This window comes from Temnothorax curvispinosus, unplaced genomic scaffold (assembly GCF_003070985.1).
Source record: "Temnothorax curvispinosus isolate PA1 unplaced genomic scaffold, ASM307098v1 QBEX01007504.1, whole genome shotgun sequence".
Classification (NCBI taxonomy): domain Eukaryota; kingdom Metazoa; phylum Arthropoda; class Insecta; order Hymenoptera; family Formicidae; genus Temnothorax; species Temnothorax curvispinosus.
In genome coordinates this window covers 217147-240132 of record NW_020217284.1, presented here as the reverse complement: position 1 = coordinate 240132, position 22986 = coordinate 217147, and the positions used below count along the sequence as shown (strand labels likewise).

Below are 22986 nucleotides of genomic sequence, written 5' to 3'. Positions count from 1 at the left end.
GAGACGCGAGGGCGAAGCGAGGAGAGCAGGCGCGGTGCGCCGCGGCGCAGCGCGGCGCGATGAGACGCGCGCGTCGGAGAATATTCGCTCGATACCGACAACGGAGCGACGCCGCCGTGAATCCTTACTCCGGAATGGTGCGAAGCATCCATTGGTTTATCCCGCGCTCATCACGCGGCTCCTGCGTGCTCCAGGACGTCTCGACGCCGGCGTTTAATTTCAACGCCAGCTCCGTCGAATTAGTCTCGTGCGGTTTAGATGAACGCTTATGCGCCTGAATTTTTGCAACAGAATTTTTATTTATGAATATATAAAATATATACAATATGAATATTTAATATAAATATGTATCATAAATAAAGGATATGTATACGTATCCTTATAAATTTTATACAAATTATGTAAAATTTATGTAAAACTTATAATTTATAATAGGATATATAGTCTTATTAAAAAAGAATGATTTAATGATAATATATTCTCTTTTTTTGGCCCGCATGATCTATTTAAGAATGATTGATAATTTTCGCAAATACAGAATCGATCTAGGTTGAGATTTAGTAAATTTAGGTTCGATTCAAAGTATCAAGCATCTCCAAATTTTGTACAGCGTCGTAATCTTGTTTGCACATATTATTTTTATTAATTCAAACTTTGTAAATCGTACGCGTTATTATTTAAGTTTTTCGAGATGTATCTCGCGCTTATCGGTAAATAATTTGTCGGAAAAAAAAACAAGTAAATGCAATTATAAATTCATTGTACTCGTTATATAAAATATTATTTTCGATGCAGCTACTTTTTTCTTCTCATCAGCAATGCGGTTGACACAGTCTGCTGGATCAATTTGCTGCAAGAAGTGTAAATAACGTAAGCAATCGCAATCACGTTTCGTACGGTTTGATTGATGAATTACTTTGATTAGTTTTCGTCTGCTCGCAGCCGCCTGTTTTTTTTTTCGTTTAAGGATTTAAGGACGGGATTTTACTTCTTTGTTCCACGGGGGTTCTTCTTTCTAAGGAATTAAAGTAGTTTATTTAATTAAAGTCGTCAATTCGGAAAACGACGTCGCGTACGAACGCTACATGTACATATGCATATATATACCGTGTGTACAAACGTATACATATAAATATATAAATGCGCGTTATTTGTATATCATTATATAATACATCGTCGACTTTTCTCCTTATCTCTCTTTCTGTCTCGGTTTTAGAGCCTATAGGCCAGAAAATGCGTTATTTGGTTCATAGAAAACAACAGTGCGCGACATACATTCGGAAAAAATGTATAACAATTTATCAATCAATACATATGTATACATATATATATATCTATCTACATATATAGTTATTAACAAATAACATATGAAAAAGGGCTCGGAATGCTTTAATGTAGGCTGATAAAGTAGCGATAGAAGATGGTCGCGCACACCCCGATGGCGATTGGAATCAACCAGGACCACCAAGAACTGCAATTGCCAATCATCACATCACGATGCAGCATCGACTATTTACATATAACGATTCTTAAAAAGGGAAACTTTGTCAGTTTCCAATAAATATGAATTTAGACAGCATGAACACGTTCACATTTGATTTTATTCATGCAGGTGTTAAATGAATTAAAATCAAACTGATGTATTTTGTCTACAAGTTTAGCGAGACTTTAAAAAAACATTGAAACAAGGAGAAGCTAGTATACTAAAAATTAAATTATTATTATTATTATTAAATTATTTGTATCAAAAAGTCCTAGTTCTCCGAATCACGCTTAAAAAAGATCTATTTTCAGTCACAAATAAAAAGTAGGTATTTCAAATGTAAAACTAGACTTCCTAACATAATGCTGAATATTAGCATTGGAAAAGAAAGCATTAGCATTGCTAAAACTACTTTCAAAGCATGGAAAATTTAACTAACAAAAGAAAATATCGTGTTCTTGGAGTTACGTAGGGCCAATTCCTTTTAGTGACACAAGTCGACACAAACATCGTTCTATCCTTCTTGGCATTCAATGAATAACAAAGACAGAACGACACTTGTGTCGACTTGTGTCACTAAAAGAAATTGGCCTATAATAAACAAGCTAATGAAAAATTGTGATTTTACTGTGATAAAAGACAAGTATACAAAATACTCAGCTTTAATAAAATCATTACACATCTGCACGGCACAAGTGCAAAAATATCCAAATCAGATAACGTTAGATAAAGTATTATGACATCACCTTTATTGAAAGCAAGTTCTATATTCATACCGTCTTTGTGGAATAATCAAAATTAAAGAAAGTTAAGAAAAGAGAGGAGTTACTTATGCTAATGGAAAATTTAGAATTGGCTGTGGAACTGGAAAATTTAGGAATGGCTGTAAAAATGGAAAATTTAGGAATAAGTTGAAACTGGAATTGTTTTGTCAAAGAAAATAATCTTCTGGAACAGTAAAAAAAGTATGATTATTCTGAAATACTGAAACGTGTTAGAGAATTGTTAGAAGAAAGTTAGAGTCATGTTCTTAAAATAGCAGGATAGGAAAATGGAAATGAGATCATACCTAGGACTTTCATTTCCACTAGACCAGGGTTTACCCTTCTTTCCACCATCTTTCGTCCTGTCTTCCTGAAATACAAATAATTGACAATAAGAAGAAAAAAATGCAAGAGTAATATAAAACGTGACTTGAAATTAAAAATTAATTCTTACTTCTACCAGCTCTCCGATTTTGTACGATTCCATCATTTGTCTCGCATCAGTCGAATGTCCGATATCCTCGAAAGGTTCCGTAGCGTCGCGTCCATTTTGCTCCAGGAGTACCTCCTCGCCACCGGGATGCTATTACAGAAAATTAACGCATTAGATTAGTTCCAACACGAAATATGCATGTATTTTGAATAAGAAAGACTAAGAAGATTTAGATTCTCATTGAATTTGATTCAAAGATACGCAAGTCGGTGTCTAAAGTTTCTGTCTTTTCTTTTTAATATTTGCGGGAGAGGAAAAAACTGTAACCTCATTGAGGAACGGAGTGACATTGTAGACGTTATTGTGAATGATGATCCACGTATCCTGGGAGGTGTCGGTGTGCTTCGCTACTTCCGCCCGGGTGAAGAGCTTGCCGGTTGAAGTAGCAGCGGCCGCGGTGTCATCCTTAACGTCCTTAGTTGCCATCTCGTCGGTTAGCGGGGTTAGCGGGTCTCTTCGTCGGGACTAAAGATCACTGTTCCCCAGCAAACAATCCACGTAGATTGACTCAGCGTTTTTTCTCACGCTTTCGTCACAATCGTCACCGACGCGCGCGTTAGACCGTCAACCAACGACTAATGCTCTAGGGAGTGACGCTCGCGGTTAGGATAAGCGTTTTCAATCGGTGCCAGCGATTTCGTGTTATCATCGGTCGCTTGACGCCGTGCTGCTCCGGACTCCGGGCCGGGCCCCGGGCGACACGATCGTCGATCGCCGTCGAACGACTGGTTTACATGAGAGTACGCGTAATCCGCACTTTCTACACCTTTATGCCAGCTGTTCTTTTAAAAGGGCGCCGGCAATTTCCAACGTCTGTTAACTTCTAACCGACCGTTAACGGCGTTAACTATCAAAATAGCCAACCTCTATTGATTATTTAACAGACGTTGGAAATAGTGGCACTTTATGTCCGTTTTTACCAATACGGATTAAACTTTTAATCTCGGTTTAATTTACTTTTTATCTTTTTCTAATTTCTAAGAGGAAAGATGAAACATGTAACAAAGTTCAACTGTAATGTCCATTTCTACCAATGCCAATATTGCCAATTAATTAACTTTAATTTCTAAAGTTAATTAATCGACATTGATAGAAATGGACCTTATATCTATTTCTACCAATACAGATTTTAACTTTAATTTCAGTTTAATTGATTTTTTATTTTTTGTTCTAGTTATAAGAATTAATCCAGAAAAAGATAATATAATTAAAGGGGCCATTGCTTGTAAGTCATAATCGTAAAGCCATAAGAAAATAGACCAATCACACTCGATTATTCTTCGAGCTCAAAGAGAATAATCGACTGTGATTGGTCTATTTACTTACGGCCTTACGATTTTAACTAAAACTTTGTTGTGTGCAATGGCCTTAAGTTAAACAGAGATTAAAGTTAAGGCCTATCTATAAATCTATTGATACAATTAATGTAAATTATATGTTGAACATTATGTCTTTATGTCATCTATTTAAAATATTTAAATAATGTAATCTATCATCGGATCGAGGGGATAAGCAGACTCATATTTCGTTAGAAATATCGGAAAATTTATATTTTGTTTGCAATTTTATTTTCAGTGTTATTTTATAGTTTAGGCACAATTTTTAGAACGCCAGGAAAAATTAAGGAGTTTTAAGGATTTTGATTTTATATCTGTGATAAAAGGAAATAAATATTATGTGCATATTGTGTGTATTGCAATTGTAAGCTAAGCAAAACCGCATTTTATTGTTTAAAAGCTCACAGGTCAACTGATCAACTAAATAATCATATTTCTATATATTGCGATTACTATCGAGCTAGTCGAGAATACTCTGATGATTTTCACAGGATATGCGAATTTATTTTACTTTCTTTCGTTATTTTGGGTGGAAAGTTGGATTTTATAAGAATCGCGAGAAAATGATAAACATGCAAATCTGCGTTTTCTGACACAGGGTGGTTTCTCTCAAATTTTCGCGATTACTCTTGCTTATATACACTAGGGATTAGTTTAGTCGTTAATTTAATTAAAAAATGCGAAATATTCTTGTTCTCTTTCCCTCAATTTATATTATACAAAACGATTTCGTGTCTGACGGCAAGAATTAAAGTCCCAGGGACTCCCGAGGTGGTACGCGGTCGCTTCATGGGATACAATCCAAGTGTAATCGAACACGGTATAAACCGGTTCTCGTTTGAGAGTTTGAGTGTCTCATTGTCAGACCTCCCATGACCTTCGCCCTCCGCCGCTACGCTTAATTCGATACTCGCGTCCTCGCGACGCGTCGAATGATCGAATTGTACCTCGCGTTTCGATTCGCGCCACAACATCTTCGACAACTCAGTCAACTCACCTGGATGCGGTCACGCTCACGCATTGCTTACGCACGTTTTTTCAGGTGACAGATCCAATTAATAAGCGCGATGGAGCGAAGAGCGATGCTGGCTCGTGACGCAACACGGCGCGGTATACCGTCGAGGATCCGTCATGTGAACCTGATGTGAGCATTGTGAGCGATGTTTACTTGTGAAGAAAAACAAAGGTGGAGAAGAAAGCAAGAAAGTACCCCAGCCAAACATGAATCTCGCCGATCGCGTTCTGGTGCTTTTGCTACTTATTTCTACGGTCCTCGCGTTCGCACTGTGCGAACTCATAACGCTCGGTGTAGTCGGTGCGTTAAGCGGTTTAAGTGGTTTAGGTTATTTCGCGTACGACAAGTACAAGTGCCGGTATCAGGAATGCTGCACGGACGAGTACATCCATCCTGACTTAGACAGTGAGTGCGAATAATTTTTCTGCTGAAGAAAAGGAAGCTTAGATTCTCGTATCTCTATTGAATCGAATCGAAGACGCCTTTTCAATCCAATGAAAGACTCGTGTGTCTGGTGGATTTATTATAACTAATTTGATTTCTTTGATTTCCTGTCATTTATTTTCTTTAATATCCTGTCGTACGATTGTCGATGGTCATTAGATTTTATATTTAATTATCTATATTTGTGGTATATTGTACTTATATATTAAGAAGGGACTTTTCTATTTGCTAATTAACTAAGGATACAATTGTTTTTTTTTTTTTTTATAGAGATCTAGCTTTGAGTGATTAGTATCTTTGTATTTTTCAATAATAAGAATAGTATATTTTTTACTAAATAAATTTCTTTATTTAATAAAAAATAAGAAATTAATTTTGAAATTCTGCAAGGAATTTAATAGTATTGTTTGTAATATTTTTATGTATTCCCTATACGATATTAAGATAAAAATAAAAGGACTATGTATAATTAAAGAATTATTGGAATTATAGGATTAGAATACATGCTTACCGCTAAGTTATACGGACAACAAATTGCTCGTGAAACAATCATAAATGCACTGCGGGGCCACTGGGAAACTCACAATTCGCCCAAGGCATTGGTAATGAGTTTTCATGGTACACCAGGAACTGGCAAGAACTTCGTGGTGCAGATGATTGCGAGAGCTTTTTATAAAAACGGTATGGAGAGCAAGTATTTCCACTTTTTCAACGGCCGCAATGATTTTCCTCTAGAACGAAAAGTAGATGAGTACAAGGTACGTTCAAATATATATAATTTATTGTAATATACTAAAAGAAAATAAAAATGTAATAGACAACTTCTTTTTCTAGGAAGTTTTGTATAAAATTATCTCCAACGGCCTGCAAGAGTGCGAGAGGTCGATGTATGTATTCGACGAGGTGGACAAAATGCCGGAGGGCCTGCTGAACATGCTGGTTCCCTTTCTCGACTACAACAGCTATCACAAATCCACCAAGACAGGAGAATCCATGTATCAGAACAAAGCTATTTTTATATTTCTCTCGAATACCGGCAGCACACAGATAGTGCAGCATCTCACGAACATGTGGGAAAGGGGCAACAATCGGGAGGACACGCAATTGCAGGATTTCGAGAAATTGATAGCCGACGGAGCGTTCAGTGAGAAGGGTGGTTTCTATCACAGCGACACTATACAGACCAGTGTGATCGATCATTATGTGCCTTTTCTACCTCTTGAGGAGGTGCACGTTAGAAAATGCTTGGCAAGAGCCTTCACCGAGCGAGGGGTCAATCCAAAGGATGATGAGATAGAGGAGGCGCTATCGCACCTGACCTTTGGCCCCGAGCCGCATAATCTGTACTCGATGGCCGGCTGTAAGAGGATAGAACAGAAAGTTGCCGCGATTGTGTATCGTAAACGATCGGAGACCAAAACTATTAAGTGATTGAGATAATTTGAAACACTTGAATTGTTAATAAAAGTAAAAATATTGAGACACTATCGTATAAGCATTTGTATAACATCTCGATAAGACCCTTTATTTGATAGAATTTCTTATTGGCACACTCAGAAAAATATGTCTAACAATTAAAAAAATAGTAAAATTAATTTTTTATACTTACAATAAAATATATATATCTATTTATTATATATATATATATATTTGCATCTATATATAGTTGTTTGATAACCAGTAATATAACTATAAGTAATATAACTATAAGAAAGAGAAATAATTTCTCAATTTCTCGAATAAATTTTCTATAATTAATTAATTTTGTTGCTTGGAATAACGAATATATGAAGCAAATTTTACAAGCCGTTAATAAGATTTGGTGTATTTCTCTCCTAGACTTTTAAACTAGTACCTAAATATTACTATTTTTCCCATCTAGACAGAGTTTTTGATTGGCACTAATTGAGCTTATAATAAATTAAAATTTTTAGGCAGCTTTTCTCTCGTGGACTTGTAACTCCAAGCAACAATCAGATCATAGAAATTTATATACAATTATATTTTATCTAAATACATGATATTATAAAAGTCAATAGACACCGATAATTAATAGAAATGATTAGATATTTTCAAGAATCATAAAATTGAACGCTTGCAAAATGAATAATTTCTTGAGATATAATTAACACGTGAAACACGAGTATAATTTATACAAATATAATGATCTTAGACTTAATGATCTTATTCTTGACTTGATCTTAATGAGAAATTGCTCTCTTTGTTCTCCAATTACCAAACACCCTGTATACAATTTGTGTACTTATTTGTTCGCAATTTAAATATAACTAGAAATATCTCTTATTAATTGTACGAGTAGGATTATGTACAATTAACTTCTGGCAATTGACTCTGAAATTTAATCATAAAGAAGAAAGTTGTTGACAAGAGAGATATAGACCACCACACATATAGTATGCTCATAGAAAAAAGGGAATCGGAAGCAGATTTTTTAGGCGAAAAATTCACATTTTGTTAAAGTTGAAGTGGAGACACATCTATAAAAAATATTAGTTGCAATTCTTTGGTATGATTTTTCTCTTCTTTTAATTTTCTTTAAGAAAAATTTTATTCTCAAAGAAAATAAGCTCCCGTTCTTTTATTTTGTATGTGCACATATTTTTCTAAATTCGCACTTTCAGACAACTTTAGTCTTTATGATATCATCGCCTAACGATTATCAGGAATGCCGCGTCGCAGTAAAAAATATATATACGCAATTATCTTTATAATTCTATACACGTGGCTAAAAATATTTTTCTAAGTTGTCTAAAGGCTGGTATTCATAATCGGATCTTATATTTCAGACCGATCTTATATTAAGATATCTTAAGTATAATCTTAAGGTGTTATGAATCAATCACAGAGAGCCGTATTAGCATCTTAAGACATCACTTAAGACGGTCTTGAAAGATAAGGACCGACTATGAATACCGGCCTAAGTGTAGCGCCATGCACATATCGATGTGACGCGTTTTTATCTCGTTAAACACAAAAGAACAGTAGCGTCAAAATTACGCATGCGACGTGCAAACTGTGCATACATTTACCTACTTTTTTTTATACAACGCAAAAATGCCTCATGAATAAACTCGTCCTTATTCTTCCCTACTGAGGTATGCGTCGATAGAGTTATTATAATTGCACCGTAAGATGATTACCATAGCGTTTATCTGCCATCGAGAGGTCAACAAATATTAAGTCGTTGCGTATAAGATGTCGGTTCTATAATTAAAAAAAATTAGAAGTTTTGTAACAGTATGGTTTAAATCATACCCGACTTTATGTATTGTAAAATCTTATTTTTTACATTTCACCTTCAGTTATACATAACATTCTTCATGCCGTGAGGTTAATCTTACGTTATCACACAGAAGATAAAAATGTCTCCTAAGTGTAAAATTTATGTAACAAATGTCATATCTGTGTATGTAGGGATCTCAAATAATATTATACGTATCTCCTATAAAAATATCTCAAATTTTCACCAATTCATTAAAAACTTTATATTTACAAGTATGCATTTCATAAAAGAATCTCATCGTTTTGTCACAATATATAGTAATCAATGATCAAAAAACGTCTAGCCGAAAACTTGGGAATCCGATATATTATATGCAACGATATAATAACGGTCCGTGTTTTTAATAATCCTATTCCTCCTCTACATATTCTTTTGGAAAGAATCCTACTTGATCGCCTATTTTACCCTTCCACCATCCTTTGGCATCACCTTCCTTGCTTAGCACCACGACTCGACAACCACGTCGTAGGCTCAGTTGATTGCGTTCGCAGCCGCGGAAGTCGAATAGCGCCTTGGCCAGAACACGCCGGTACGGCCATAATAAACGCTGGTCTAGTTTCTCGAAGTTCTCCGAAAGCGACGCTCGTTCGTAGTACTCAACCAACTCAACGACACTCTTGAAAAACCGAGACTCGCTAAGATAGTACAGATCCGCGCCGTCCACATCGCGTTTGAACACTCGAATATGCTTGACTGCTCCTTCCGCTCTAAAAGATATAATATGGTCTTATCACTCTTATCAGTATCTAATGAAAGACTTTTTAAGAAATTCCAATAGATAAATAGAATAAATAGAAGAATGTTTAACTTTAAATATTACAAATTTATCGAAATAATAGAATATATAAATGATATAAATGTTTTCTTCAAAATAATATGGAAATGGAAAAGATAAAATTAAATAGAATTATTCTAAAATAAAGGGATTTTTTGTCGCGCGTTCAAGCTTACTTGATACTAAGAGCGTAATTGGTTTCATGTTTAAGACGCGGCTGTCCCGCCGGACGGACGCGCAGCATGTAGGTGCCATCTTCACGAGATTCCAGTTTATTGGAAGCTGCATCTCTGCCCATCTCCCCAACGAACCACAGCTTCATGGTGAGTGCACGTTCGCACGGTAGCGGCGGTGGCGGTGTCGGCGACGGCGGCGTGGGCATACAGCGACCCGAGTGCGCGATGCACTGCTTGTGCACGGCAAGGCGACATACCTCGCATTTATAGCCCTATGTGATGATACGATACTCGATTAAATAGTTTGTGATTTGACTTTTTTGATGCTCTGAGAAAGATCAAAAAATAGAATTGCAAATTTTGGAAATGCTAATTTCTCAAATCATCGATTTTTACATTTCTCATTTTTTATATATTTAAATTACTTTAATTCTTTCTTATACTTTCTTTTGAATCTTGAAAATTACACGATTCAACAAGTTCTCGGTGAATTTTTATTCGAGTTTTATTAGGATCTTATTATATGAATTTTATTAGTTTTATTCTTCAAGATTTACGTAATCCAATTTTTATACAATTGGCACTTTTGAAAAAAATTATACAAAAATTACAAAATTGGCACTTTTGGTATAAATTGTGTCCACTAAAGATTAGATTATCTATTTTTCGTATAGCTATAAGCGACTGATAATGCAAATAATTAAACATTTTGCGAGCTAAATCATTTACCTGGAATATGCGGCCTTTAAGAAATTTTCCACATCGTTGACAGCTCTTAGGTGTGTCGAACGTTGTCAACTTGAATTTATGATTGGTATTCCGACAGGCTGCAGGATTAACATTATCCATTGCATCCTGCAACGCCTTTATCCAGATCTGCTTCTGCTCCTCCGTTCTCGCATATAAAGTGTATGCCGTGTACGCCTGCTTATGTACAAGTAACCACTGGTAGGACCAACGTGAATCTCTGCCCAAAGTTCGCCGTCCTATGTGGTCCTCCAGTCTATAGTCGTCTAATCGTAGAGTTTCTCGGTAACAATATTGATCTCCTCTGCCAGCTTTGCAAATCAGTACCACTTGTTCGAACACGAATGCATAACGGGCCTTTATTCGCTGGTCGCCATGAGCTTTTACCTATAGAAAAACTAAAGTAGTCATACGGTTCAATCGTACTAAGCTAACTTTAGAGTCCATTGCAACGTTTTATTTTGGAAACTAACTGAAAATATCTATTTTTGTTTAAGAAGATATTAAGCAAACCTTGAGCTCGCCGTCACGAAGTAATCGGCCGAAATCCTTCAGTTGCGCATCCTCAGGCACATCCCAGTCGATTATCGATGCTTGGATGTCCTTGATGATATCAAGCGTATCGGAATCGCGTTTCACTTCGTTTATATACTGAGCGACATCGACCATCACTTCCCTCGCCTTGGCCAACGCATGACAGTCCTCTACCCACTCGCGAGGCGTTTCCTCCACCAACTTATCCAATAGCAAGTGATACTTGAGCACCCTTTGCATCGGCACAGACAGTATATCGCGCAGCTTAAATTTACCATTGTTAGCTTCTTGTTGGCACCTCTGTAATAAGTATCAATGTTAAAACAGCTCAAATATATTACTCTGTTTAATGAATTAGTGATTTTATACGATTTTACAGGTATTTCTAGAGATTATATTTCTGATATTATACATCGGAATATTAAATAAATTTGGCGAAATATTGATTTCTTTAATTTTAAATCTAAAAAGTCTGAATGTAAAATATAAAACTTTTATTTTTTTTTTGGTAATTTAGTTTTACAATTTGCACTGTAAAACTTACGATAACTTCTTGATTGATTACTTCGTTACGCGCGCAGACTTCCTGCAGAGTATTTTGTGCTACGGTGAGATTTGCGCAGTAATCGCCGTAAATGAGGAACTTCTCCCGCCAGTCCAGGAAGACTTGGGCGAGCGCGGCGCCGTTTCGCGCCTTGCGTAGTTGACTGTGAAAGCCTACGTGGATTTCCGCGAGCTCCTTGATACCGAAGAAGATGCGGGCGGAATCTTCGGGCCGGAGTAACGACGATAGCGGTCGGGCGAAGTGTCTAAGTAGGCTACTGAGAACTTCTGTGTAGTTTCGCTCGGTCTCCACGAGCTCCTGGATAACGTAATCTCTCTTCTCACCTCCAGAAATGGCACTACTCTGTTGCACGAAGATTATCTCGATAAAGAGAAGCGTTTTTTGTGCGAATTACAAAGTAGTATGCAAGGTGTAAAGCGTAGCGCATGGTGAATAACAAAATTAATCGTACGTAAATGCGCTAATAATAAACAAGAATTCACTCGACTTTCCTGTATTCTCAATAATGAGATTAAACATTTAGTACATTCATGCAGTCTTTCTGCATTTTAGCAGACGGTCTCTCTGACTAGCTGCTTCTTCTTCAAGTTTTTCAAATAATGGCCGAAGAAAAAAGGGAAGGTTTAGCAACGTCTTACACAATAGTATAAAAAGTTGTTAACTGAATAGAAATAAGGGCAAAAAAAAAAATGATAACCTGCGCAACTGACGGAGGAGGTGGTAAATGCAGACTACAGAGGTCCTGGTAGATCTCCTCGCTTTGCGCGTGGCTGCAAAAAGCTCCATACCCATCTTCCTCGCCGACTGGATCCTCATTATCCCTCCCGCCGCCCGTCTCGTCACCCTCCCGTCTCCTAAACCTTCTGCGGCGACCCTCATCTTCGCGGCTTTAGCATAAAAACACGAAAAAAACGTGGCCATGCACTATGACATGCATACTGACGGGAATTGCTAAGTTCTCGGCAAAAATTAAAATTATAATATAGCACAATTATAAGGTCTGCCACTTATGATAACTGCGTTCAATATGTATCTTTAGCATGAAGAGTGAAACAGTACCACCATTGTATCATGTAGACAGTATATATAATTTATGCATCAACATGTAAATTTAATATATATTATATATATACAATATATATACATGTATATACAATTTTATGTATACATGTAATTTTTTTTTAATAATACATAATATGCACGTATATATATAGACCAGTTATACATATTTTGAAAAATATTACGAGAAAATATTTATGCTTCATAAAGCATATAAAATATTATGAAATAGAGCTTCTTCCACACAGAAATATATACAATATCTGTATAAAAATGTACCATGCACAATAAAAACTTTCAATATTAAAAAAAAATAGTCTTTTGTACAATAAATGTAACTTATACTTATGTTTAAATAATTTTGCGGTATAAGTCGAGACAAAAATTTGACGTAAGAAAGTATCAGAAAGATTTCTACATTCACGAAAACGAAGCTGTTTGAATCAAAATGAAATTTTTACCGAGCAATAGGTTTTAAATCACAGCATAACATTTTGTTTGTGTACACAAGAACGTTTCGATTCATGCTTTGGATCGTTTACTATTTATAGATTGAAGAGGCATAGACTGCATTTGCGAAAGAAGGATACAATGATGGCTGGTATTCTTTCAGCAAAATGTTTTTAAGATTGTTAAGTCGTAAAATGACGTATACCTTCTCCACGGAAGGCCAGTTACGTTGAGAATTGCTCGAGAAGCAGAGCAATTCCTGATAAACCCGAGACTCATCTACGTCTGCAGCTCTAGTTTTTATGGTAAACGCCACCAATCCATGTGTGGCGCTAAACCAATATAAAAATTACTAAAGTCTCTGATGTTATTTTTGAAGAACAATGCAATTATATTATTTAAAAGTTATTTATTTAAGAAGATATACACGTGTCTGTATAACGTGACAATAGAAAATGGAAGTTTCATTTTAAAAGAGACAAACCTTAATCTTTTAGAATCAAGATATAATGCTTTTGGACTTCAATATTTAATAAACTCAAAATGTAACTATTATCTTAGCAATAGGTTCTTACCCTGCGCCAGCACTTTGTAAATCCTTATAAATGTCCTCTTGTGATCTTCCATGACCAACAGAGAATCCACTGCAACAAATAAAATATATTTCGTTATTATTTCATAATTATTAATCTATTTATCTTATAATTATGGCAAATTCTAACGCGATGAAAAATACAAAACTCGAAAGTTACTCACAGTATACCCTTTCGCCTCAGTCTTGGACAATTGGACAAAGCGGAGAGTGTGCAGAGGACCCGATGGAAGTTAGAAAGGTCGAACAGCATAAACGGTTCGAAGAGCTCCGAGTCGGAAAGGCCGAAGACACTCGAGCACACCGATAAGAACACTTTTATATTACGCAGACACAGGAACTGTGCCATCTGAGGCTTCTGATTCACATCCTTCATGTCTATGCACCCAGGATCCACAATGTTCAGTAGATTGCACAGCAACACACCGTCCCGTAATGTATAGGCCAGGTCGAACGCAGTTGCCTGTGGCCAGTTGGCCTTGTGATCCGCTCGTAACGCGCCGCATCTGGTCAACCAACTGGCACACTCGTGCCAGCCCTTACCAGCATCCTCGCTCTCTGCCCTATTCATTTTGATACTTCTTCTTCTTTCAATGGTTAGAGCATTGAAGGCACATTTATAATTTTGCAGATACTTCATGCATTAGATTCTCCAAGGTTCCATTCGTGTCAAGCTGCTACCTGTTAAATACAAAACTATTATAAGTATAAGTAGGTATAATTATTATAAAAAGAACACAGAAAAATCTTTTAGTATGTATTGTATGACAAAAAATAATTAAAAAAAATAAGGAGACTGAGAAGCTTAAATAAATTTAGATTATTTAAGTAATAGCATGAGATTTTCACGATACCTAATTTGTGATACTCTTTCATAACATTCAAGATAAATACTAATGCAAACGTCATATTGAGTTATATTGAATGTTACAGTATAAGAATAATAAAAGATAAATGAAATATTCTTTTACACACATATGTCTGCTTTTTGATACTACAATAATTAAGATGTTAATAAAGTATATTCTATGCTAGATAATGTATATTCGTAGTATTAGATAGTATAACTCTTCTTGAGGAAAAACACGTGCCAATACTCAAGGCTTTACCTTTATTATAAAAATTGGCATTTTACGTCATGACGAAACGTTAGCGAGCAAAAGAATCTTCCTACAAAACGCGCTGCTGGAGAGACCAATTTGTGAGATTAAATCGCGTGTGCGTGATTCTTATCGCCTCTCAATCTCCTCTATCGCGAGAGTGGACTGACCGACAATTTCAAGCCGAGCATCATCTCTCGGGACACCGGGACGGAAGTCATCGCGCGGCTCCAGTCACTGACGGACCCAGCGACGCTCGTGGACTCGGTGGACTCGTACCGCGGACGGTGCCATCGGCTATCACGGCGTCTCCTCTCCTGCGAGAAGGGGGAAGGACCACGTACACACGGACGCGAGCAGAGAAGACGAAAGGAAAGGCGGCGGACGGTGCACAGAACTCACAGAAGAGACGAGTCACTCGCGTCGCGCGCGTAGCCTAAACCTCGTGCTGCACGCCACGCGTCGCTCGGACATTCTCGTGATCCCCGCGGACCCTTGATCCTCTCGTGACGTTCGGCCAGTTCGGCACCGCGTTGCCTCCGCACGGCGAACTCGCGTCCGCCATACACCGCCGCACGAATTGACTGACCGCGGACCGCGGCGGACCGACAGACACCGACCGACCGACGGCGATATCGCTGCATTCGCTGCTCCCGTCCGTGCGCTCTGGGTATCCCACAGGACCGGCCGCAGGCGCTCGGGAGCCTCGCGCGTGTGCCGGCGGATGTCTCGATGCGACCGGATGCGGTCGATGCGGATCTTTTCAGCTTCGTCACGGCGAATTTTCGCTCGAAAATCGAAAAACTTTGAAGCAGAATAAAAAATATATTTTTAGCAAAATTTCAATAATGTTCATATATTGTACGTCATATTTTTAAATCTTTTTCTGAGATTTTTAGTATTTCTCTGTGAAATTTAAATACATCAAATTAATTTCGTTTTAAATATATAATTGTATACTTTTGTTCATGCATGATGAGTTATTAAAGATTTCAAGCGATAAGGAAACATCTGCTTTAGGTCGAATCGATTAATTTCATTCAACTGAATTGTTTAAAGCTAAATTTCCAACTATAATTCGTTATCTAATCCTTTTTTTCCATATATACTAAATAACAAAAAATTAATCATTCTATCTCATGTCAACAAAATAATGCAGGATATTACTTGATAAGATAAGTTAATCACCGATTAAAGTTAATTAAAGTTTGAGCGAAATTATCGTAAGGCGGATGTTTTCTTACCACTTAATTGAGGTACAATCGATTACTCGAATTTCTTGGATCGATCTTGCGGGTTCGCGCTAGACGTTCACAACTAAAAACAATTTTAAGTGCGGGTGTTTCCACATTTATTATCTTATTTATTATTATTTATATTTATTAAATATATATAGTTATGCTAGATACTGAAATTATATTTTATAATTCAAAGAATGCAACGAGCATAAATAAACACGATCAATATATATATCACCTGTTCCTGAATAAATAATAAACTAGAATATTAATTGATAAACCAGAATGCAGTTTATATTATAAAAGTAATACAAGTACATTCGCACAAAGATAGATGCAAGTAAAACATTATGAAATGCGTGTAATAAATGCATAATGCAAATCAACAACTTCTTGATGTTTAAAAAATTCTCACGTTTTATTTCTTTATATAGAACTCGTCTCTTCGTGATTTAATTCCGAAGAACAAATATAATAGTAATAGCCAATTAATGCATACGTTATTTCTATTATTTTTAATCATTAAATAAGCCTATATATACACATATGACACACAATACACATATATACGTGAAGCTTGACTTTTGATACGATCTGTGTACATAATTTTAAGATTATTGTATTAAAGATTGAAATAATCTTAAAATTATCACGCGCATTATTTCTATTTCTCGCAATAAAGATCTAGTGTTCTATTGCAGGAATATAATGCATCGTCTGGATGCATTGTGCGCGTGGAAGGGACCGTGTGACGTCATCAGCGGTCACTTTTCTTTCTTGTGCCTTCGCGACTCTCGGGCAGTCTTGGTGTCTTGACGAAGTTCCTTGGCCCTCGCGTCAGTTCTCGTCGCATTCATATATCGTTGGCGAAGATACTCTGTCCTGCAACAGTATTAATATCATCAGTCGAAGAAGCAGATCGTGGGAAAGACTGTAGGTAAACATGTTTTCTTATTATTAGACGCAGGCGTCTCTCATTTCGATATATTATTAATAAAATTCTCACGCGGCCGCGGCGCTGCTGCACTATATCAAAGGTCATCGCGTGAAGATAGGCGCAGATCGTGTGCAGAGGCGGTGCGCAGTGTGCGCACTGCGCGGCATCGTTCTGACGTTATCTACGTGTGGAGGCGGCGGTATCGCTTTGTTCTCTTCAAATAATTCTCAGTACTGTGATATATATTTCCTTTCAAAACGCTTAAGTTAATTTAGCATTTTAGTTGAAAAACGACATAATTTTTAATATACCCCGAGCGTCCAAAAATTTTTTGTTGAATTAAATATGACAGAAGAATTAATTTAATATTATAAACTCAAGGAATAAATAGATCTCATTTTTCCATTAATCCAAATAAACTTTTTATAAACAGAAATCGACATTTAATGAAATTTTACATATTAGATTTAAGATATACCTATAAATCAACCTGTAAAGATATATCATAAAATAAATAAAGAAAAATAAATTTTGGAAAATTTTAAGTTGTAAATATATATGAAGAATCTATTTTCATTGATAATAAAATATTAATAAAAAATCGTTCTCTTTTTCAATTTATCAAAATTTTTAATATTCAAAATTCTTTAATGAAATATTTATTACATAATAGAAATTTGGAAATATAAAATAAATAATTATTTTATGAACTAAAAATATTATTTTACTGAAAATAGTCGAAATTAAAATACAGACTATTATCTTTCGCGCTATACGGATATTATGTAACAATTAAGCGGATTTAGTAATCAAAATGCTTCTTTTGTGAAGAAGTGGAAAATTTTCATCAAATTTAACTGAACGATATATTTCTTATTCGCAATTCTTTTTGCAACTTCCAGATTTTTATTGCAGACAAATTATTTGAACAAAATTTGACAAGAAACAGCAGCTTATATTATATCCTAAGTACTCTGTACATATTATATATATGTTTTATGTAACTTTTTATCGTTGTGCAAAAGATGTGGAATGCTAATAATGATAACGATTACAAAAGGGACATTATTTTCACCAGGGTTGTAAACCGAATCGAACCGTTGATGTTTGTACGATGTTTGTACGCTCCGAGAGAGCGTTCTCTCGGAACGTACAAACTTCAATCGGTCACATCTCAAGTTCCAAATAATTTACTCCATAAATTCATTCGGTTTTCGCAGCGGTTTTTAACTCAAACCGGTTCAAAACCGCTCCAAAGAGCATATTTTTGCTCCGGTTTTCAACCCTGATTTTCACGGCGAATGGCAATGTTATTATAGCTGCAAATTTACATATAAGTTCGTATGTGTTCCAGAAAGTATTCCGACTGAAATGTGCGACGTTCGCTTCAATGAGCCGGAAATAATGCAGACCGAACTATTTGTCGGCGCGATTCCAGCTTTCGCTTTGTAGTTTGTTGTTATGACGTAACCGTATAGTATGGGTATGGCGATACAACTGATACAAGGACAGTAGAAGTATATGTGTTTGTAGATGCATTTTGATTAACGCTATTATATATCATAAATGTTTGCTAATTCAGAGCAGCAGATCGTGATCTAGTGTGTTCGTGATCGCTACGTATTTTCGTCAAGTTTGGATAACATAACTTAATGATGTTTTCACTATTGTTCCTAAGCATTTTGTTATTTGTGTGTGATGCCGCAAATCCTCAGTGTAAAGATGAGAACAATCGAGTCGTCGATTGGTGAGTGCTTTGAACATGTTATGTATGCTTATGTTTTCGCTGCTGGTTACAAATTGTGATAACTTTCACAGATTTTAGAATGTTTTTAAAAACAAGGTCGATATTGTCTTAAGTAATTACAATTTATAAGAAAAAGGCGTTTTAGATCTACAAATAAATAAAATAATATAAAGAATTTAATATGTATATATGCAATTTATGTTAATTATAATACAAGTTATAATACTTACAATTATTTAATTTAATTTAATTTAATTATTTATTTAATTTAATAATTAAATTTTAATTAATTCTACTCATTTACAAATCTTTATATCTTTACTAGAAAAATTGAGTACCTATATGGAACGATCGATATATGTATTTCAGCAAACGTGAACAATCGTTATTTTTTAATGAGCTTATAACGAACGTTATTTTGTAATGTTTCTCGCCAGTCTTATTAATGTTATCAATGTTGCATTGAGCGTGTAATTATATCGTGTTTCCACTATCGCGATAACTTATCGGTAATTATTGCAATGCGATTTCAGGTATGTACTTTACAAGTTGCCGAAGGTATCGGAAAGCAGCAATCCTGTGGTTAGACGTGGATTAGCGTATTTATATATAACCAGCAATACTGTCGATAAAGGTTGGCAGTTATCCACGAGAAAAATCAGCGCAAATAATTCTATACCGGGGAATACCTTAGCACCTTTATACGATGACGTAAGAGTGAATAAACTGTAATATGAACGTGTATTTGTTTAATTATTCAGGCGTGTTTAGCACATAAATTATTTACGCTGGCGCCAACTGTCAGTTTCACTGCTTGCTGCGTAATAAATAACAAAATTTAACTTTTTCTATTAAATCAATCTAAATTGTAAATTGATAATAATATTTTATTTGATTTAATTTTCAATTCGTTACAGTTCATATATTTCGGAGAATTTTTCTTCTCGGATATTATAAAAATGTAAAACTTTTAATTTTTTGGAATATAATTTTTCAAATTATATTATTCTTCAAATGCACGTGCACGTAATATTTATTTATGTAATTACGTTTAGTCAGTGGCGTCAAAAGCTTTCTGGATCTTGTACAATGACGACCCGCCTAACAGACCTATCAATGGAAAAAACGGTCATACGAAAGGTGCTGTGATGGCGAATAAAAAGCAAGGTTTCTGGTTAATTCACAGTGTTCCGAATTATCCACCTGTACCCAACAGCGGTAACGATACAAGACGAGTACGTATATAAGCGTTTTGAGTATAATGAATATCGATAATTCCTTTTCATTACTCAGTTTTTTCCATAAACGTTCGATAATTGGATAATTTTATTATCAGCAAAATCGTCAGATAAATAAACCAGATAACGATCATCCGTTAACAAAATTAATGTCGTCTTTTTTAAAGACGTTGTGTTTTTCAGATTTTTCTAACGTTTATTAAAATTGTTAGTCACTCTCCTTTCTTTAACATTTTCGTTGCAATCATTAATTCAATAATTGTTAATAGTAGTTTTTACCCGAATGGTTCATTACTATTATGACATCTAAAGATATCTTTAAATGGATTTTAATGGATAAAATATTCTCTAAAATATTCTCTAAAGTATTCTCAGAGACAAAACGTGACCGAAAATTCGACTCCGGGAAACCGGTCTGAATATGATTATCCGACATCCGGCATGCATTACGGACAAAGTTTTCTATGCATCTCCGTGGATGGCGATCAATTCGATTCGATCGGTCAACAGTTGATGTATAATCAAATAACAGTATATAGGAGAAGCATCCCTGTCAAGTTCGCCGCAGCGTTTCCGGTGCTGACGGACGCGGCTAATCAGAAGCGTATCAGAAAAGCACCCTTCACCAGCAAAACATTGTTAAAATCATCTGATGGCGTCCAATTCGTGTCATTTGCCAAGAGCGACAAGTGGCAGAAAGGTAAATATCCTTGGGATTTTTCTGTATTTCGAAACATTGCGTAAAGTAATTTAGAGCGATATCTTTTTAAATGAGACTCGAGATATTTTGCTTATTCTTAATATATGTAATTTTCGTTGAGCATGTTTTTTTATAAATCTTACATATCTTTTACATATTTAGCAAGATATACATTTTTGATATTGTATTATAAGAGCAATGTCCCTAATGAGCAATATCTTTGAAATATTGTATCTGGATATCTGCTAAATTTTAAAAACTTCTACTTTTTATTTTAATTATTTATTTTACGATGTGAATTAATTCTACGAGTGGAATAAATATCTTTTTTTCTTATATATATATAATTAATATATATTTTTTTACAAAATATTGTAAATAATTAATGTATCCTTTAATATGTTAATCTAAAGATTTATATGACGAGTTTGTTGCGCCGACACTAAAAACCGATTTATTTGCCGAAACGTGGTTGAACGGACGAGGTAGATTACCATCGGACTGCGCACAAGTGAAGTAATATATCACATTTTTTTCCGTTTTGATTGTTTAGTAGATTTTAATTAAACTCATATCTCATTCGATTAAATTTTTTTTGTTTTTATAGAGTGTACAACATCATGTCCATTCATTTGAAGCCGGTTGATATCGATTTTAAGAGTAGCCACGATCACTCCAAGTGGGCGGTGGCTGTTGAAGGTAAAGCTAACCGAACTTGGGTCTGCATTGGTGATATCAATCGAGCGGTAAGTGCACATCTTTTGAAATATTTTGCAAAAAAGGAAGTTATAAACTAAAATTAATAAAATTAATTAATAAGGGAGAAAAATTTATTAAATGGAGGGTTAAAAAGAAGAATTAAGCAGTAATAAATGAAACTAGACCGATATGAATTTCAATTATATATATATATATATATATAAGTAGGTAATATAAATTATATTAGGCTATCAAGATTCAGTCTGACTGAAGATGGCACTTCTCTCTATTTAATTGAAGAATTAATTAATTTAAATTAATTATGTTTTTTCATATAATTTGATTTTTTATTATCTTTTAGGATACCCAATACGTACGAGGCGGTGGAACTGTCTGCTTTGATAATCGGAAAGTCTGGGACAATTATCGAAAATCGGTGAATGATGTGGAACCATGTCCTAAGCAATATAAGGCAGTTTTAGTTTAATAAATTTGCTAATAGTTTGACTCAGAGAATAGTAGGTATTGAAGGATTTAATGATTTTATTCTTATTGCATATTCATTGTAATTAAAAATTGATGTATAATTCATGAATTATAGAAATAGTCCGTTAAATAATAATGGAATAACAGTAGAAATAATGCTATAATCGATATATTATATGAAATAATATTTTTCTAGAAAAAAACGAGCTGTATAGTTGAATTAGCAGAATATATGCAATTTTATAAAGCTGTATTTTGTTATTGTTATTTTGTATATTATTAAATCCCACACACAAAATCTTATCGGCAGATTCTCGATGGAATACGTTACCGACGACGTGAAAACTGTCGATGCGGGATTATTACATTTCACACGAGAGGTCTCGTCGTTACTACACATGATTGGAATATAAAATAGTTGACATAAAACAAAAAGATATATAAATAAAATGTATGCCGAAAATAATAAAATTAATATAATATAAAACATTATTTTAAAAAATTATTTTAAAATGCGATATTGTTATAATTATCTGAAAGAAGTAATATAATCGTTTTTTGTATACAGAAAGTATTTCCGTTTTCATTTTTTGAAATAATTTTAGATTGAATTAATAAGCGCATAACACAAAAATAGTTAAAGTTTTGTAAGTGGTTTATTATTATAATTATTTTAGTAAATAAATAAATACCCAATCTAAAAATTCTGTGCTCTTTATGTTTTCAAAAAGTTGCGTTTTATAAGTTGTTATACTAAAAAAAGAAAGAAAAGAGAAAAGTACACTGTACGTGTTTATAGCTCCCTACGTTTTGCACATTATTTCTGTTATGCATTAACTGCAATCTTGAAGAAAGATGTCCGTCGGCTCTTCACTACTTAAAAAAAATAAGAAAAAACGACGGGGGGGGGGGGTCAGAGTAGTTCTTAAATTGGATTTTATGAAAAGCCGGGGCAAGTGCAATGGAAGGGGGAGCGATGCTTCTCCTCATTCTCGTAGCCTCGTACCTCTTTCTTTTCGTAGCTCTACTTATTGTCTAGTCGAGGAAATTGTAGAGTAGCCCGAGACGGGCCGTTAATGAGAGAGAAGAAGGAGGCGAGATAC

The 22986-nt window shown here is 35.1% G+C and overlaps 4 protein-coding genes across 9 annotated transcripts; 2 read left to right on the top strand and 2 right to left on the bottom strand.

Moving 5' to 3' along the window:
- Window positions 1-1006: 1006 nt before the first annotated feature.
- LOC112457094 (cytochrome b5-like) lies at window positions 1007-3166 on the bottom strand. 2 transcript variants are annotated; one of them, XM_025019978.1, is made up of 4 exons: window positions 3008-3166; window positions 2702-2830; window positions 2553-2617; window positions 1007-1471 (listed from the first exon to the last, which is right to left on the bottom strand). In XM_025019978.1, the coding sequence occupies exons 1-4, from the start codon at window positions 3164-3166 to the stop codon at window positions 1390-1392; spliced, it is 435 nt and encodes a 144-aa protein (XP_024875746.1). In that variant the 3' UTR covers window positions 1007-1389. The 2 variants fall into 2 exon arrangements, with proteins under 2 accessions (XP_024875746.1, XP_024875747.1); XM_025019979.1 differs by having other exon boundaries at window positions 1433-1509.
- A 1733-nt stretch (window positions 3167-4899) lies between these two features.
- LOC112457091 (torsin-like protein) lies at window positions 4900-7018 on the top strand. Its single transcript, XM_025019976.1, has 3 exons — window positions 4900-5497; window positions 6029-6294; window positions 6371-7018. Exons 1-3 carry the CDS (start codon window positions 5299-5301, stop codon window positions 6965-6967), a joined length of 1062 nt encoding a protein of 353 aa, XP_024875744.1. The 5' UTR covers window positions 4900-5298; the 3' UTR covers window positions 6968-7018.
- A 95-nt stretch (window positions 7019-7113) lies between these two features.
- On the bottom strand, window positions 7114-15645 carry LOC112457089 (protein vav). 4 transcript variants are annotated; one of them, XM_025019972.1, is made up of 9 exons: window positions 15009-15645; window positions 13903-14419; window positions 13722-13790; window positions 13352-13478; window positions 11617-11979; window positions 11052-11372; window positions 10521-10925; window positions 9792-10063; window positions 7114-9547 (listed from the first exon to the last, which is right to left on the bottom strand). In XM_025019972.1, exons 2-9 carry the CDS (start codon window positions 14376-14378, stop codon window positions 9190-9192), a joined length of 2391 nt encoding a protein of 796 aa, XP_024875740.1. In that variant the 5' UTR covers window positions 14379-14419; window positions 15009-15645; the 3' UTR covers window positions 7114-9189. The 4 variants fall into 4 exon arrangements, with proteins under 4 accessions (XP_024875740.1, XP_024875739.1, XP_024875738.1 ...); XM_025019971.1 differs by lacking the exon at window positions 13352-13478 and adding an exon at window positions 12335-12524 and having other exon boundaries at window positions 11638-11979; XM_025019970.1 differs by lacking the exon at window positions 13352-13478 and adding an exon at window positions 12335-12524 and having other exon boundaries at window positions 15009-15644.
- A 1276-nt stretch (window positions 15646-16921) lies between these two features.
- LOC112457090 (plancitoxin-1) lies at window positions 16922-22136 on the top strand. 2 transcript variants are annotated; one of them, XM_025019974.1, is made up of 8 exons: window positions 16922-17013; window positions 18368-18760; window positions 19294-19471; window positions 19816-19995; window positions 20365-20698; window positions 21112-21214; window positions 21306-21444; window positions 21759-22136. In XM_025019974.1, the coding sequence occupies exons 2-8, from the start codon at window positions 18666-18668 to the stop codon at window positions 21882-21884; spliced, it is 1155 nt and encodes a 384-aa protein (XP_024875742.1). In that variant the 5' UTR covers window positions 16922-17013; window positions 18368-18665; the 3' UTR covers window positions 21885-22136. The 2 variants fall into 2 exon arrangements, with proteins under 2 accessions (XP_024875742.1, XP_024875743.1); XM_025019975.1 differs by having other exon boundaries at window positions 16943-17009.
- Window positions 22137-22986: the final 850 nt, after the last annotated feature.

Coding starts and splice junctions, on each gene's coding strand:
- LOC112457094 (XM_025019978.1), bottom strand. CDS start 3,166: ATGGCAACTAAGGACGTTAAGGATGACACCGCGGCCGCTGCTACTTCA. Junction 2,831..3,007: donor TCACTCCGTTCCTCAATGAG/GTTACAGTTTTT, acceptor TTTCTGTAATAG/CATCCCGGTGGCGAGGAGGT. Junction 1,472..2,552: donor AGTGGAAATGAAAGTCCTAG/GTATGATCTCAT, acceptor TGGCAATTGCAG/TTCTTGGTGGTCCTGGTTGA.
- LOC112457091 (XM_025019976.1), top strand. CDS start 5,299: ATGAATCTCGCCGATCGCGTTCTGGTGCTTTTGCTACTTATTTCTACG. Junction 5,498..6,028: donor CATCCATCCTGACTTAGACA/GTGAGTGCGAAT, acceptor TTGGAATTATAG/GATTAGAATACATGCTTACC. Junction 6,295..6,370: donor GAAAAGTAGATGAGTACAAG/GTACGTTCAAAT, acceptor TTCTTTTTCTAG/GAAGTTTTGTATAAAATTAT.
- LOC112457089 (XM_025019970.1), bottom strand. CDS start 14,378: ATGAAGTATCTGCAAAATTATAAATGTGCCTTCAATGCTCTAACCATT. Junction 11,980..12,334: donor CTCCTCCGTCAGTTGCGCAG/GTTATCATTTTT, acceptor TTCGTGCAACAG/AGTAGTGCCATTTCTGGAGG. Junction 10,926..11,051: donor TTCGTGACGGCGAGCTCAAG/GTTTGCTTAATA, acceptor GTTTTTCTATAG/GTAAAAGCTCATGGCGACCA.
- LOC112457090 (XM_025019974.1), top strand. CDS start 18,666: ATGATGTTTTCACTATTGTTCCTAAGCATTTTGTTATTTGTGTGTGAT. Junction 18,761..19,293: donor AACAATCGAGTCGTCGATTG/GTGAGTGCTTTG, acceptor ATGCGATTTCAG/GTATGTACTTTACAAGTTGC. Junction 20,699..21,111: donor GAGCGACAAGTGGCAGAAAG/GTAAATATCCTT, acceptor GTTAATCTAAAG/ATTTATATGACGAGTTTGTT.